This window comes from Sciurus carolinensis, chromosome 2 (assembly GCF_902686445.1).
Source record: "Sciurus carolinensis chromosome 2, mSciCar1.2, whole genome shotgun sequence".
NCBI classification, from domain to species: domain Eukaryota; kingdom Metazoa; phylum Chordata; class Mammalia; order Rodentia; family Sciuridae; genus Sciurus; species Sciurus carolinensis.
The window spans coordinates 57788278-57804516 of NC_062214.1; the positions used below are offsets into that span (position 1 = coordinate 57788278).

A 16239-nucleotide genomic window follows, 5' to 3' on the forward strand; every position below is an offset into this window, starting at 1 on the left:
CTAAGTGTTCATCGAGAGAGGAGTAACTAAAGAACCTGAGAACACCAAGAGTCAGGAGGAGATGGGAAGATATACCCGAAACACACAAAGGGGTGTTAGATTTAGGATGACAAAGGTATCTATCTCATGTACAACATAAGGTCTACAGTTAACAAAACTGCACTGTGTTTATGAAAGAAAGAAAGTAATATGTGTCCAACAACTGAGTGTAAAGAGAAGAGAATATTATCTGTCGGCTCTTTCTTAATCTGAATTAGTCTCCTAACACTTACCCTGTTTATGCACACTTGGGAATGACTGCTTCTATCTGCTTTTGCATTTTTTAAGAAGCCAAGATAGATTTATTTAATATTGGAGGGAAATACCACCTAAAAATTTCTGCCCATGATGAGAGGCTCTAGAAAGTTATAATTGCTTTCTGATATAAGCCAAACAAACTTTAGAGAACAAACTAGGCTAAATCCACAGTCTGGTCCGTACACAGACACTGAGTGTAAGACACTTCAGTGTTGAAGGAAGATGTTCCTAAAAGGAAGACTCAACTCAGAAAAGTAGGTTTATTTTTTATTTCATTTTCCCCAAAATGCCACGTGAAAATTGCTAAACAAGGCAATGTCTTCCTAACCACCACCACCACTACCACCCCATTCAGGAAGTTCACTTACAACAATAGTAATAACTAAGAGAAACAAAAACAAACCAACCCAAAAGGAAACAAAACAAAAACCCCAACACCATGAACAATGGAATATCTGGTTTCCCCAAGATTATATTGTCATGTTCCTTAGTAAACATGGGACTGTGCTCTTTCTAACCTTGCAGATTTAGGTGCCAGTCCTAGATATCTGGATATGCTACCCAGCATGTACATAGTCTGAATAGAAAAAGTTACTCAAAATATCTTCCCCAAGTTTCCATGAGGTGATTGGAATAAATAATATTTATCTCACCAGGTTGTTAAAGGATTAAATTAACTTTGTCAGGCAGCCCCATGTAATGTATTTATGGAATCCACAAAATGCAAGGAGTATAGATTGACTCACTCAATCCTAATCCAACATCCTTTCAGCCTGCTTGCCAGCTCACTTAGCCCTGGGCAGCAAAAGTGTAAATTCGCAAGGTTGTTTTGTATTTAGGGTTCCATGGGTAATCTGACTTCTGCAAAAAAACAGATACTCTGACTCAGAATTTTAAAGGAAGAAGTAGGTGCTATAGAGGCAGGTTTTTGTTTGTTTTCTATAGAAATTATAGCCGAAGTTCTCTTTTGTGGTCTACAGTCTAATGAATACTGAGAAACTGCTTTAGTGGCAGGTTTAGTACAAGCCAAACAATCACACAGAGTGGCCGGGCAGTTTTCCTGGCTGAATTGCTTGTGACTGGGTAGCACCAAAGCCTTAGATACATAAACCTACAAGAAACATTGCAAATAATTGTCCTTAATATACTTCTTTATGATTAAACTAAAACCCTGACTGATAGATTTAAAGAATATCCATTGACAACGAAGTCATGTCAAGAAGCAGCAGCAGCAGTAGCTTTGTCTTATTAAACTTCTGATCATATTCTGATCCTTCCACTTCCACTGGCTCCTTTCTTCCCCTTACAGGTTGTTCCTGGTATTGTCCCTATTCATTTGACTGTTGGATATCCCCTCTTTATCTACTTCAGTATGTGACACCTGAACTTGAAGGTCCTTGCCCCTAGAGATGCATCTGCACTGATTTTTCCCCTAGAGACGCTCTGCCATTGGATCACACAAATATTTAAATGGGGCCTCTTTGTCCTGACCCTCCCTCAACTGTAATTCCTGGAAGGATCACTTGGTAATCTGAGATGTTTGAGCCAAGTGAAGAGATCAATAGGAAAGGAGCTATCAGCAATTAGCAATTGCCTGGTACATTTTTTATTTATCAGAGTGGGCAAGTTGAGATGCCTGCAGGATAACAGGTTCTGGCAATGGAAAGACAGATAAGGGAAGGGAGAGAAGAGATTGTTCTGCTTCTTTTGGAAACCGCTCAGTTTTTCCATTTCACTCTTAGAACATCCAGCATCATGTGGACCATTCATGGTTGGAATGTAAAAAGCAAACCTGACATCACAGAATATCTCTGATAAGATCACAGAATATCTCTGGTAAGATCACAGACTATCTCTGGTAAGAGCTAGTATGTATACCTCAAAATGCCAGCTTCACTGAACTCTTCATGATGTAGGTGTTCAATCCTTTGAGAGTCATATAAGAAATGTCATTTCCTAAGATCTACCATGTGTCTGACAAATACCCCATCTAATTTAAACTTCAAACAATTCTGTAAGGAAAGAATTACTATGTGTACTGCATAGATGAGGAAATTCAGAATAGTCGAGTGACTTCTGTAAGCATGCACAGCCAGGCAGTTGTTGAAATTTGAACTCAGGGTTGTCAGATGTTCAGAGTCCATTTTCACTGTGCTGCCTCTCAGAGGCATAATAACTAACAGTTCATCAGAATTCATTATGATTGACTCTGGGGGAAAAAAAAGTTTGTTGCAAGAAAGTTTTAGAAGGCCTTTTTTTCCTCACTTATAAAACAGGACTTGGAAAACATTTTCTGCATAGATCCAAATGATACATATTTCAGGTTTTGTGAACCATAGAGTTTGTGATATAGCTACTCAATTCTTATAGAGGAAAACTAAACATAGACAGCATTCAAATGAATAGATATAATAGTATTTCAATAAAACTTTATTTACAAAGGCAGGTAGATTGAGTTTCACCCTTACTCCACAATATACTGAAACTTGCTCAAAAATCAAGCAAGTAAAGCAAAGTCATTTCAGGGTGGCTTGAGTCACTAAGTGGTATGACCCAGAATGACTGCAGGACCATAAGGCCAGAGCTAAATCTTCGGCCATTCTTAAAGATTCCTGTCATGTCCTGGGTATGAGCTGTATTCTGTCAGAAGCATTTTGGAGGGTGGTACACGGGAAGAAAGCGAAACAATTTCATCTTTAACCCTGGCACTAGTTTGAACCTGAAGGAGAGATGGAGGCCAACTACTTCAGGTTTCTGAGTTCAGTTGTGTGCTTTGGGGGCTTAGGGATGATCCTTTATGACAAAAATGAAAGAACAGAGTGTATTATGTTCAAAGCCCAATGACATTTACTTTCCTCACAGAACAAATGCCCAGTCAGGCAACTCAACCCTCCACTTCTCCTAGTATGAAGTGATTCTTTGGATCAGAATGAAGGGAAAATGCTAATTCCAGCAGTCACTTTTTGTGTGAATTTGAGCAACTATTCATTCCTCTGAGCTTGAGTCTGTGCATCTTAACTTGGAGATAAGAATGCCAATATATTCCTCATACAGTTGATGTGAAAATTTAGACAGCTGCATATATTTAAGAGGACTACAGCAAAGTCCTGGGAACATGGTGAACATATGATATTCACTAAGACTAAGGCCATATCTTCAGGAAGGCAATTAAGTACTGTTACTTGTGCACCCCTAGGCATCCTTTTGGGTCAAAGACCAAACAGAAAGCAGGATGCTTATCTGTCAGAAGTCTATGCTAGGGGACCAGTGTGCCCTTCAGATGGAAAAGTCAGAGTCCCAAACATCACACTGGTGCAAAATCTCAAATAAGCAATTGAAGAGTCATGATCCCCAGTCCAGGTAATTGGAGCCTCAGGGAATGTTTAGGATTCCATTATTTCTAGAATGGGCATCTCCGAGTGCTCCACAAAATTCCAGCCTCTCTGCTCAAGCCCAGAAGGCTTTATAAAAGATTTGCTGTCAGATATCACAACAGGGCTCTGCCAATCAACTTTATCCTGGCAATGATTTGTTTCCCCCTTTTCTCCTTTTTGTCATGCAGGGATCCAGGCAAGAGCAGATAGTCAATGGAAATTGATAATCTGGCAATTAAAACTGAGGATTCTGATTGCAACAGAAGTAGAAGAGCTGGATCTTGTAGCCATCTGGCCCATGGAGACTAAACTTCAAATTTTGATAGCCATCTTCTTTGGCTTCACTGTAGCAGATTGCCCTCAGCATCAGGACCTGAAGCTGTTTAATTGACTCTCTCCCCAGGAGTGAAATTCACTGTTTCTCCACTTTGGCTTTTTTTTTTTTTTTTTCATTTTGGCTAGTGCTGGTCCACAGGCCCTCTAATTAGAACCTTTCCATGTAATAATAAGTTCATTGTTCCCACTTTGGATCTCTTTCTACATAATTAGGAAAATTGCAAAACTAGCTACTCAATGACTTATATCTAGTTCCACGTCCAAGGTTGGAAGACTGGTGCTACACCCATCCAGCAAAGAAAAACTAGGCAAAAATGTTTGTTGTGTAGAAGTCACCAGATGTAATCTAAGGACTGTCTTTTTGTAGGATACCACAGCTCAGAGTTTGAGGGAAAGTGCTCTGGTGTGTTCTTTTACAAAATGGTAAGTAGGATACTCCACAGGCCTTTCCCAAGGAGATAAAATTCAAATCACATAAAATTTCTCATTTTAACTATTGTAAACTTTACAATTCAGTGATTCTTATTATATTCACAATGCCATGTAATCATCTACCACTATTTAATTCTAGAACATTCTCACCTTAAATGAATACCAGTCCCCAACAGTCACTCACCTTTCCTGCTTCTACTCAGTCCCTAGGAATCAATAATCTACCTTCTGTCTCCATGGATTCCCTTTTTTTTTTGACCATTTCATAAAAATAATTTATAAAATATGAGGTCTTTTGTGTTTGACCTCTATCAGCATGTTTTGGCATAAGGTTTTTAAAGTTTTCACATTTGTATCCTTATATCAGTACCTCATTCCTATTTATGACTGAATAGTATTCCATTGTATGGATATATCACCTTTTTTGTCCATTCATCAGTTGATGGACATTTGAGTAGTTTACACTATTTGTCCATTGCAAAATGTGCTATTGTGAATACTCATATGCAAGATTTTGTTTGAACGTATGTTTTGAACTCTGGGCATATTCCTAGGTGTGGAATAGCTATGTCATTTGATAATTTTTTCTTTAACTGTTTTGAATAATCACCATAATTCTTTGCAAAAAGATACACTATTTTGTATAAATATCAGCAACGTACTAAGATTTCAATTATTCTATAACTTTACCAACACTTGTTGCTTTCCATGTTATTTATTATAGCCCTCTTAGTGGATGCAGACTGGAATCTCATTGCTACTTCAATTTGCATTTCTCAAACGACTAATGATGCTAAGTGTCTTTTATGTACTAGTTGGTCATTTGAATATCATCTTTGAAGTAATGTACATTCAAGTGTTTTGCCCATAGTTTTTTTTTCTTAACATGTATTAATTAATTGTACATGCTGATGAGGTTCCATGTGGTATTTCAACACACACAAACAGTGCCCTGACCTAATCAGGGTAATTAGCATTTCTTCATCCTTATTATTTCTTCATGTTTGGAGTCTTCAAACTCCTTTCTTCCAGATCTTCATAAAATTTATGAGAGATTATTGTGAATATAGTTATCCTACTGTGCTACAGAACAACAGAGTTTGTTCCTTTTGTTTGTGTTTTAATACGTCACTCAATTTCCTTTTATCCACCCTTGCCCACTTCTTAACCTCTAGTTATCACTACTTTACATTCAGGTCAATTTTTTTTTTGACCTGAGAAAAAGCATGCAGTATTTGGTTTTCTGTGTCTGCATTATTTTACTTAATATAATATCACCAGTTCTATCCATTTTGTTGTAAATGACAGGATTCCATTGTTCTTTTTGGTTGAATAATATTCTATTGTGTAGATATGCCACATTTTCTTTATCCATTCATTCACCAATGGGCACCAAGGTTGATTATATGTCTTAGCTGTTTTGAAGAGTGCTGCAATAAATATGGAAGTATTGACATTTTGGTATGCTTTTTTTTTTTTAGAATACATACCCACAAATGGAATAACTGGATCATATGGTAGTCCTATTTTTAATTTTTGAGGAACCTCTAAACTGTGCCTATTATTAAAATTATGTTATCTTTTTGTTATAGAGTTGTTACATGTTCAGGATACCTAGAATATTATCACATATATTATTTATAAATATTTTCTCCTATTGTATAGGTTGCCGTTTTACATTCATGATAAGATCCTTTGATATGCAAAAGTTTCTAAGGTTGATAAAGCCCAAGTTACCTATTTTTTTCCTTTGTCTTTTATTCTTTTAGTGCTGTATGTAAGAAACTCTTATGAAGATTTCACAGTGGTTTACGCTTAAAGATTTCACTAAGATTTACACTTAAGTTTTCTTTTAAGAGTTTCACAGTTTTAGCTCTTCCTACGATTAATTTTGTGTTAATTTTTGTAACTGGTGTGAGGTTGAGGTTCAAATTCATTTCTGTTGCCTCTGGGTATACAGTTATCCCAGCACTATTTGTTGAAAAGACTATTCTTTCCCCACTTAATAGTCTTGGCACTTTCATCAAAAATTGATTGAACATAGGTGTGTGGGTTTGAATCTGGATTCTCAATTCTGTTACATCGATTCATGTGTCTAGACTTATGACAGTCTTGCCCAAATGATCTTTTTCTCAAGTTAGTTCATTCTCTGAATCTCAGATTCTCTGTATCTAAAGCATGTGTGCTTGGGGTGAGTCAGGTTCACGAATTATACACCACAGTGCTTTTCTAATTTCCATAATGCATGTTGAATTATGAAAATTTCACTACTATTAAAACTCTTATTAGGAATGAGAAAATCTGTAGACTTATTTCTATTCCTTGGGAAAGGAGTTAAATAAAAAATATCAGGTATGACTACTGCCTAATATTTTAAGGTAAGTGTCACAAACATGTCTATAGTTATAACACACACACACACACACACACACACACACACACACACACAGCTGGTCTAGGATGGATCAGACAAATGTATATTTTATTGATAATAGTGCTAGGAATCATGGAAATAAATCTTTAACTTCTCTAAACTTCTGCACCATAACCTCTTGATATTGTTAAATTTTACACAAATTATTTCAAAGGTTTAGACCTGGTAGATCTAGGTCTGGTTGGTAATGATTTCAAAGCCTATTTGACTTCTTAATTCTGCCTAACAAATTTCTTCATAAGCTGGACTCATACAACTCATATGATACTCCTGATAAAAATATTTTAGGTCCCTCCTAATAGATTCACCCTAAATAGATCATGTTCACTCCTTGCTGGGCATCTTTATTTATATTATTACTCCAACTATCTAGTTGGTTTTCAATCTAGAATGAGGTCTCCCAAATAGACAATGGAAGGGTTACATCAGAATCATTTAGGTATTCCTCACTAATAAACAGAGTGTTTCAGAATCTATTCAGATCAATTGAAAGAGAATATGAAAGGGAGAAGGGAACTAGAGAAAAAAACTGAAAAATACCCCATGTCATTCTGATGCAGAGCCAAAGGCAAGGGACCCGCTGATCTAATGCTCAGGAGATAGGTAGTAAATGTACATAGTACTCAAAGTTAGGATATTCCTATTTCAGAATGGGTACAACTGCTGTCAGCTGTAGAATCATGCAATACTAAGCCTTTAAAATCAGAGATGAACTGGAGCAAGGAACTGTGCTACGAAATTTAAGAAAGTAGGAAACAGGGGTTCAGATTTCAGATGATTTTTATGACAAAGATCAGAAGAGAAAATTCTATAACTACTGGTTGGATTAAATATTTAGGTGAGAAATGGAGGTAACTAGAAGATCTTCAGTGGCAGTATCTTAGGGAAAAACAATACAAAGGCAGAGAATATCTCTCCTTCAGTTTTGGCTGACTTTACTCTCCTAGAGAAAGCTTAGTTTGAAAAGGCAGTCATTGATAAAGACCAGGTGGGTACTCCTGCCTAAGTATACAACCATTTACTGAGCATGTTAGATGTGATATGTTTAACATTAATTACTTATTTTAATTCTGAAATAATCATACAAATGAATAACATCCTAAACTGGCACACGTGAAAGCTCAAGAAGTTTGAGTACCTAGCCAAAGTCATAAAAATAATAAATGGAAGGTCTAAGATTTGTGTACTAACTACATTTGGTGTTACGCTAACTGTCCAGTTCAGACTTGCTCTTGTTGCAACCCAGTCTCCAGTAGTAAATTGCTCACTAACATGACCAGATCAACTGGTCCAATGACTGCAAGTGGGGAAGGTTCATCTTCAGAAGCAGATCATTTTGGGTTCATTTGCTTTCAGATGAAGGATATAACCTCAGCAAGAGAGATGGGTCTTTATGTCTTTCCAAATATTCCCCAAGGCTACCTCTTTCTTGTCTTTTACTTTAAAGCCCTAAATCGCAATTTGACTTGTTTGTTAAGACAGACCTTTCGGAAAATAAAAGGTTAGATAAATCACAAGGGTGAGGCCTTAATACAAATGATTGGTATAAGACAAGAAAGAGTCACCAGCAATGTATACAACAGACCACATGAGGAAATGGAAAGAATGGCCATCCACAATCCAAGGAGAAAGATCTCTGAATAAAATAAATTGTTTCATCTTGAACTTCTGAAGATTATGATGAAGACTGAATTTTCTCCTCTCTCTCACTTGCAGTATGGATCACTTTGGTTATTTTGCCTATGGATTCTACAACTTAATATTTTTTAGTGTTTGGGAATTATTAAAACTTCTTTTATGAAATTGTTTTCTGAGGATTACAGAAGTCATACAGTATGTAACAGGAACTGCTGTTACTCATTTCCTAAATACTTGTTGGATTAAATTGAAGGTATGGCAGACCTTTATGATGGGAGAAATATTTAGTGATATAAAATGAAGAAGGAGCTGTCATGAAGGTGAGTTGCTAAATTCCTACATTCTTATATATTCCACACTACTTCTCCCATTTGTATCCAATAGAAACCACTTCCATAAAATACATTAAAAAGAACAAGATCCCTAAAAGCAAGTATCCAAATGGTCATTATTGATGACTTGATATTCTAAAAAAGAGGCTGAAGTTTCAAGTTTGCCTAAGGGCATCAGCTTGCAGATTCTGCAGAGCTGTCTACCAACTTCAGAGAAAGATCAAATGCTGATTAAAATACAGTTTGTGTGTGTGTGTGTGTGTGTGTGCGCACACCATGCAAATTCCTTCCCTCGGGTCAGCAGTGTCACCCAGATGACTTGATGGGTTAATCTCTAGGGTATCTTTCTTCTAGAGAGACACAGTGCTCTTCCCAACTGAAGTTTCTGTGAGCTTTGTTGATTGTCAAGTGAAAAACACAGCTCTCTGCACCTTTTTCAGAAGGTTTTGCCATCCCTCTGATGTGAGTTTAAGTAGTGAGAATGCATCTTCAGTACCCAAGTATCAGCAACTAAAATACCCCTATTTTAAAATAATGCCTAACTTTAGGAAATCAGATGAGAAAGGAAGCAGAGACAGTGAAAATTAAGGATGGTGGCAGGTTACCAATGAAAAGATGTGGTGTCTCCCAGCCTCCCAGTGACTATTTTCATTACCAGACACTACTCAAATGATTTGAGTCATTTCAAAAAAATCTAAGAACTGTACAGACAGAATTGAGGAGACTTGCCAGGGCTAAAGGGGAGTTATTTATTGACCCCACTGTCAGCAACATTCACCTGATCATGTTTATAGTTCTACTTTTTCCAAACCAGAGGGAAGTCTCTTAGTCTTGAAAAGGCTGCTTAAACTTGTATGTGTTTAAAACCACCATCTGGAGAGAATGATGGTTGAGAGCCACTAAAATGGGCACTGCGCAATCCAGGTTTTCAGGGACTGGAATGCAGTTTTGCTTAGACCTGGGTCATTGACCTGGAGGCATAATTTAAAGGCTCATTACCTACTTCATCTTTAGATTCTTGAGAAGATGGACTCAGTTCCATTTATATTTCGTTGTTTGTCCCACTATGGGATCATCTATAACACTCCATGAAATATTTCAGAAAGGAAATTTAAAGAACCTGGCAACTACCAAAGCCTGAGTGTAAACTGCAGTGGTGGGAATTCAGCTGAAACTTGCATTAGAGGATCCTTCCTCACCCTCTTATCCCCACTTGGCAATCATAGTCTGCATTCTGTTATACCCAATTCTCTGGGACAAAGTTCTCCCTTTGTCCCATCTGACATTCCCTGTCTGAAGATGGAGTCTCTGGAAGTTCTGGGAGTCTAAATGAGGAGACACAACTGTGCAGGCAGTTGGGCTGAGCCCAGGCATTATGAAGCCCTACAGGCAGTGGCTTAGTGGCTTAAAGAACTTTATTTCTGACTAATTGCATAGATTGAAAGATTTAGATGCTAAAGCTTTGACCTTGCACAGCATACTCTTCTAATCTTTGTGTTATTTATTCTAGCTAGAATGTTCTTTACCTTACTTTACAACATTCCACATTTTGTCCATGTGGTCAACCCTGCAGAGCCTGCCTTCAGCCTTGATTGAACCCATCACTCCTTTCTCTGTGATTTCTACTTCTCTTGGAGTGCTGAATTTGTGAATGCCTTGGAGCCTTGGAATATTCTCCTCCCAGATTTCATGTTTCTGTTTCCTTCTCATCACACATACCTCTGCTCAAGGGTGTGAGCCTCAGAGAGGGCTTCTCTGGCCATGCTCAGCACAGCAGTTATTGCTTGAATTATTTTGCTTATACTTATTCATTTAATGAATTATTTATTAATGACACTTATTTATGACAGTGCTTTTGTGTATTTATATATTCATTGCTTATGACTATTTCACATCTTTCATATATGTGCTCCAGGTGATCTTACATCTTTTTTCACTGATGTATCCCTAGTCTCCACAGTACTTACTAGTGCTCAGTAAGTACTTCACAAATTAAGAAATCGGTGGTTCCAATATTATCCTGTACCTTACTCAATTCAAGTTCTTACCACACTGTCTTGCTATGGTTTCTTTAGAGATGGATACTTAGACAATACTGGGAGCTCTTCAAAGTCAAGTTCTAAGTCATCATTTTGTATGTCACACTGGCAACCTGGTGCAAAGTCTGGCACACAGTATGTGTTCATGAAGTGTTTGCTGGATAAAATAACAACTAAATTGTTTATTCTTATTCATATTCTGTTTCATATTCATATTGAGTTTTTTTCCCCATGGCATTAGAGCTGTCTGAGCTCACAAGCAAGATATCAAAGAAAGCGTTTGGGTCATTCAATAAAAAAGGCACTGCCCCAGATTCCATATACTTCTATACCTTATCCTTTTCCAACTCATACTATCAACTGGTCAGCATCTTCTGTTTCCTCATTCACTTATTGAAAACCAACCAAACAAACAAAAACAATAAACTTGATGTTCACTTCTTTGTTCCATTACTTGATTTTTGCATCTAGGAAAGTGGATCCCATAATGATATACGACATTTTCAAGGAGCATATTTATAATGCAATTAAAACAGCAAAAATTAGCATCTAAATTACATAAATAACTCCTTGAAATAAACATTAAAAAAGAAAAATATTAAAGTTGAAAATATAGACAAATATATTCGAGGGGAAATCTTGAAAGAAGAAACCTGAGTGGTTCAACTTTGACAGTAATCAAGAAAATGTAAATTAAGCCAGGCACACTGGCATATGCCTATAATCCCAGTGCCTCAGGAGGTTGAGGCAGGAAGATCATGAGTTCAAAGCCAGCCTCAGCAACATAGGAGTCCCTAAGCAACTCAGTGAGACCCTATCTCTAAGTAAAATGTAAAAAAAAGGGCTGGGGATGTGACTCAGTGCTTAAGCACCCCTGGGTTCAAACCCTGATACCAAAAAGAAAAAAGAAAGAAAAGGAAAAGAAAGTGTAGATGAACCATAAACTCTAGCAATCCCTCTGCTAGGTATATGCCCAAAAGCAATGAGATCAGAACCTCACAGAGTGACCTGCACTCCCATATTCATTGCCGCATTAGTCAGATTAACTCAGATGTGATGACAGCATGGATGAATCCAGAGGTCATTATGCTGAGTAAAATAAACCAGACAAAGAAACAAGAATACTGCAGGACCTCATTTATACATGGAATTTCAAATTAAAAACAAAAAGTTAAGCTCATAGAAATAGTGTGTTGCTGACTTCCAGGGTCAATAAAGGGGTGGAAGTGAGGAGAAAGAAATTAAAAGGTACAAACTTACAGTTATATAAGTCGAATAACCTAGACATAATGTTCAGCATGAAGACAAATTGTGTTTTATGCTGAAAATATTATAGGAGCCCTTATCACTCACACAAATAGGTAAATATGGAGGATAATGAACATGTTGGTGTGCTGTGCTACAACAATCATTTTCTGTGCATAATGAGTATTGAAAATCAATTTATGTATTTTAAATATGTACAATCAAAATAAATTTTAAAAATTCAATTAAAAACATCAAATGTTCAATTAATTGAAATAGAAAAGGCAAATGGCACCAAGTATTGACAAGGAGGTAGAACACTAAGAAATCTTGCTGTAAACTGGTACAACCACCCAGAGACCAATTTGGCAATATCTACAAGATACACATACACTTTGTGTGGGGAGCCATCCATGACTAGCAGAATCAGGCTTGACTGAGCCTTGGGACATGGAAATCTAACTTCCAGGAAGTGGCAGTCATGAGAGACTTATTTCAGATAGCCAGGGATATGTGACTTCTGTGCAGAGTGGCTCACCATCTGAGGAAATGCAGATCCTGCTGGGGTGCCCTGCTACAGCAAACGGCTTCTTAACTCCATCCCACCCTGTTCTTCACAGAAGTAGCTCCTCCTGGTCCCCCTTTACCTATACAACTATAAATAAAGGTAAGGTGGGTTCCTCCATCATTGTTAGAAGCCAGATCTCAGCATAACTCCATCCATCACACCCCCCTTGATTTAAAAAGATAATTGTCTCCTGTGGTTATTTTAATAAATAAGTTTCTTACTGATTAGTCTACAGTTGGTGCATCCCTCTGGTAGAAACCCTTTCTCTCACCCATGCTGGACATGGAAGAAACCCCCTACACCTTTTGTCAAATAATTTACATTATAGGAGATGGTATAAGGGTACAACAAGATAAATGTAAGAGTGTTCAATGTATAACTGTTTAATAACAAGTGGATAAATTGTGATTTATTTATACTATGAGAAAATTAAAGAGCTAGGTCTCAAAAACACACACTGAACTTTTTAAAAAGGAGGATTTGTGAAGTATGTCAATAATTAAATTTAAAATGGAGAACAAAAATCACATATGCAAAGTTTATGAATGCGCTGCTTCAGTTAGGATCTGAAATGTCTCCCAAAGGCCTAAGTCTTAAAGTGTTGATTTCCAGAGTGCCAATATTGAGAGGTGATAGAAACATTAAGAGGCAGGGTCTAGTGGTAACTCTCCCAGTCACTTGGGGGATGGCCTTGAAAGCGATAATGGGATAAGGGTCCCTACTTCTTCCTCTCTCTTTTGCATCCTTGACATGAGGTGAGCATTTTTGCTGTGCCATCTGCTCCTAACATGATGGGCTGCCCTGGCCCCCCACAGGTGGTATCTGCCCAATCATGGACTGAAACCTCCAAAATCGTAAGCCAAAATAAATCTTCTCTCTTTATAAGTTCATAGTTGCAGATATCGACTGCAGCCACAGAGATGTGACTAATCTAAACAGAAGTACTGAAAGTGCATGACAGTTCTTGGAATAGTAAAAGCTAAATTCAAAATAGTGGTTATCTTAGATTTCAAAAGAAGATGCATTTATGATGCAGGTATAGAAACAGTATCCATTTTATTTGTAATATTTTATTGCTTAAGCTTGCTAGTAAGTACATGTGTATCTATTATATTTTCATATATTTATGTGCCAAGAACGTTTTATTAAAATGATTGTGCCCAACATTTCTTGTACATATTGACAAGTACACAAGCAATACTGTTTTACTGGGTTTTTTTGACAACTCAGAGCCCCTGGCAGTCATGAACTAACAGATCCAAGGCTCTGACACAAAGGTAAGTCTCATAAGGACTGGTGATAACGCTTCAAGAAGATCTAAGAAAGCAAGAAGCCTCTGCAGAGAAGTCAAACCCCTTCTTGACTATTTATCCAATGATGTTTGAACACAAACCACCTGATCCTCTCCTGTATCCCATGGAACCTGCACTAACCTAGAATAATAAAATTATCTCTCATATTCAGCCACAGTGTCCTGCCCCTGGTACACTCCCGGATCCACAGAACTGAAATGAGCTCTACAGAGACACTAGCCTCCTACACCCTGGACCTCCCTGGAAGAGCCCTGTGATTCAGTTCTCCTGGGGCCCAATTAACTGAATACACACCCTTTTATCTTCTCCTAACTTCTGATTCTTTACTGATGTCTGTGGTTCCCAAACTTGACTGATCATGATAATCATTACTGAGCCTTTAACATGTGCAGATTCCTATGCCCCATCCCAGATTGACCGAAACAGACCTGGACTGACCTGGACTATGTTTCCCCCTAATTTTTCTCTGTCCTTATCCTACCACCTAATCCTCTTACTAAAAGAAGCAGCCTGCATGCTCCCCTACAGCTAAGCCCTGACTTTCCTACTGCCTCTGCCATCTTAGCCTCAGCAATAACAAGAATGACAGTGATCCTTACAAACTAAGACTCCAGTATCAACTCATTTGTACTGTGGGACTTTGCCTGATAGAATATAGCCTTTCTCATAATATAAGATGATAGCTGTAATATGGGGGGTGGTGAAGACACCTGGGAAGGTAAGAAGAATTGATAAACTACATGTTTTAATAATCCTTTTTTAGTTTGAATAACATTAGATTTACATAAAAGTTGACAAAAACAGTATCTGTTGCAGTGTCAGACTTTATTTCACCAAAGGAAAGATCCTGATGTCCTGAAGGAGCTCTGGTTAGATCTCCTGGAAATTCTAGTATCCCAGAGTATTCTATAGACAGAGGCAAGCTGACTAACCAGTCTCCAGGGGTAATTTGTAAAGCACCAGAAACCATGGTTAACTTTGCCCTGGGGCTTTCATAATGATGGACAAACTTACAAGAAAGCAAGCTATATCTAGCACTAAAATTAGCCTGCACGTGGATTAGTATAAGTGATTAAGGTATCATCCATGGAGATGCCTAGACTACTATCAGGAAAGAGATTCCCGGACCCTCAGACAGGTCAAACAAAACCTCTAGGGTTGGAACCTGAACTGCTGCATTTGTAACAAATTACCTGGGGATTTTTATTCACAATAAAAGTTGAAAGCCAGTGGGGCAGTGAATATGTTCTGGCAAGCTGAAATAAATGTTAGCTATTATTACTAGAATTTGCATAACCACATCTCCTGTTTTCAGTCGACCAGTGCACAAAGCAAATTAACTTTCTGGCCATATTTTTCCTGAATCTCATGAGTAGGGTGCTTCTGTGGGGAACAGTTCTCTTTCTGTTCCAACATTATTAATATTATTATTAATATTTAAGATGGCATTAGGAGCTTACAATGTGCTAGCTCTGTCCTAAGCACTTTATATAAGTTATCTCATTTAAAATTAACAGCACCTCTTTATAGCAAGTATTATTATTATTCACATGTTACAGATGGGAAACTGAGGTTAAGAGACTGTACAAAGTTTCCTGGCAAGTAAATGTAGAGCAGGGATTTGATCTAATTTTACTCTGACCTCAAAATCCATGTTCCTACCTCTACTACAACACTGTCTCTGCACTAACCAAAGGTTTAATTTTCTTAGGGAAATGGGTTTGAGCCGCACAGAAGCTAACAGTGGTTTCCACTGATTGTAATTGAAAACAGAGATGCTAAAAAAGCATGTGACAGGGAGTTGTGCCCCTTGGAGACAGGACCAGGCTACTGTGGATAGAGGACACTCTCATTCACCAGACCTCAAAGGCTCCCTGTTCTCATGCTGTGAAGAAAAGGAAGACTGTTTTTACTCCAAATAGGAAATACAGACTAAAAGATAAATGGAAAAATTTGCTCCAAATGATGCACTTTCTTTCTTGAGCTGCAGATACTAGAAAATTCCACAGCAGCTGATTCACATTAACCAAAGAACAGGTGCAAGTCTTTATAGAAGATGAGAAAGAAAACAGTAGAGGAACAAAACTTAGTCTTAGGACTCAGGTAAGGGAATGGACATGCATTTAAATGGATTAACAAGAAGTAAAAGGTCAGAGTAGGGACATGGGATAACTATTAAAGAAACAACTTCATTCAGTGGAAGAGCTTCCTATAGCACCCGGAAAGCATAA

At 37.6% G+C, this 16239-nt stretch overlaps 1 protein-coding gene across 1 annotated transcript in view; it reads right to left on the reverse strand.

The window, feature by feature from the left end:
* Positions 1–16239, reverse strand: part of Agbl1 (AGBL carboxypeptidase 1) — a 726904-nt gene that overhangs the window by 119258 nt on the left and 591407 nt on the right. Inside the window, exon 23 of the mRNA XM_047540786.1 lies at positions 15159–15181. Within this exon, the coding sequence (XP_047396742.1) occupies positions 15159–15181 (23 nt within the window). The remainder of the gene's footprint in view (positions 1–15158; positions 15182–16239) is intronic.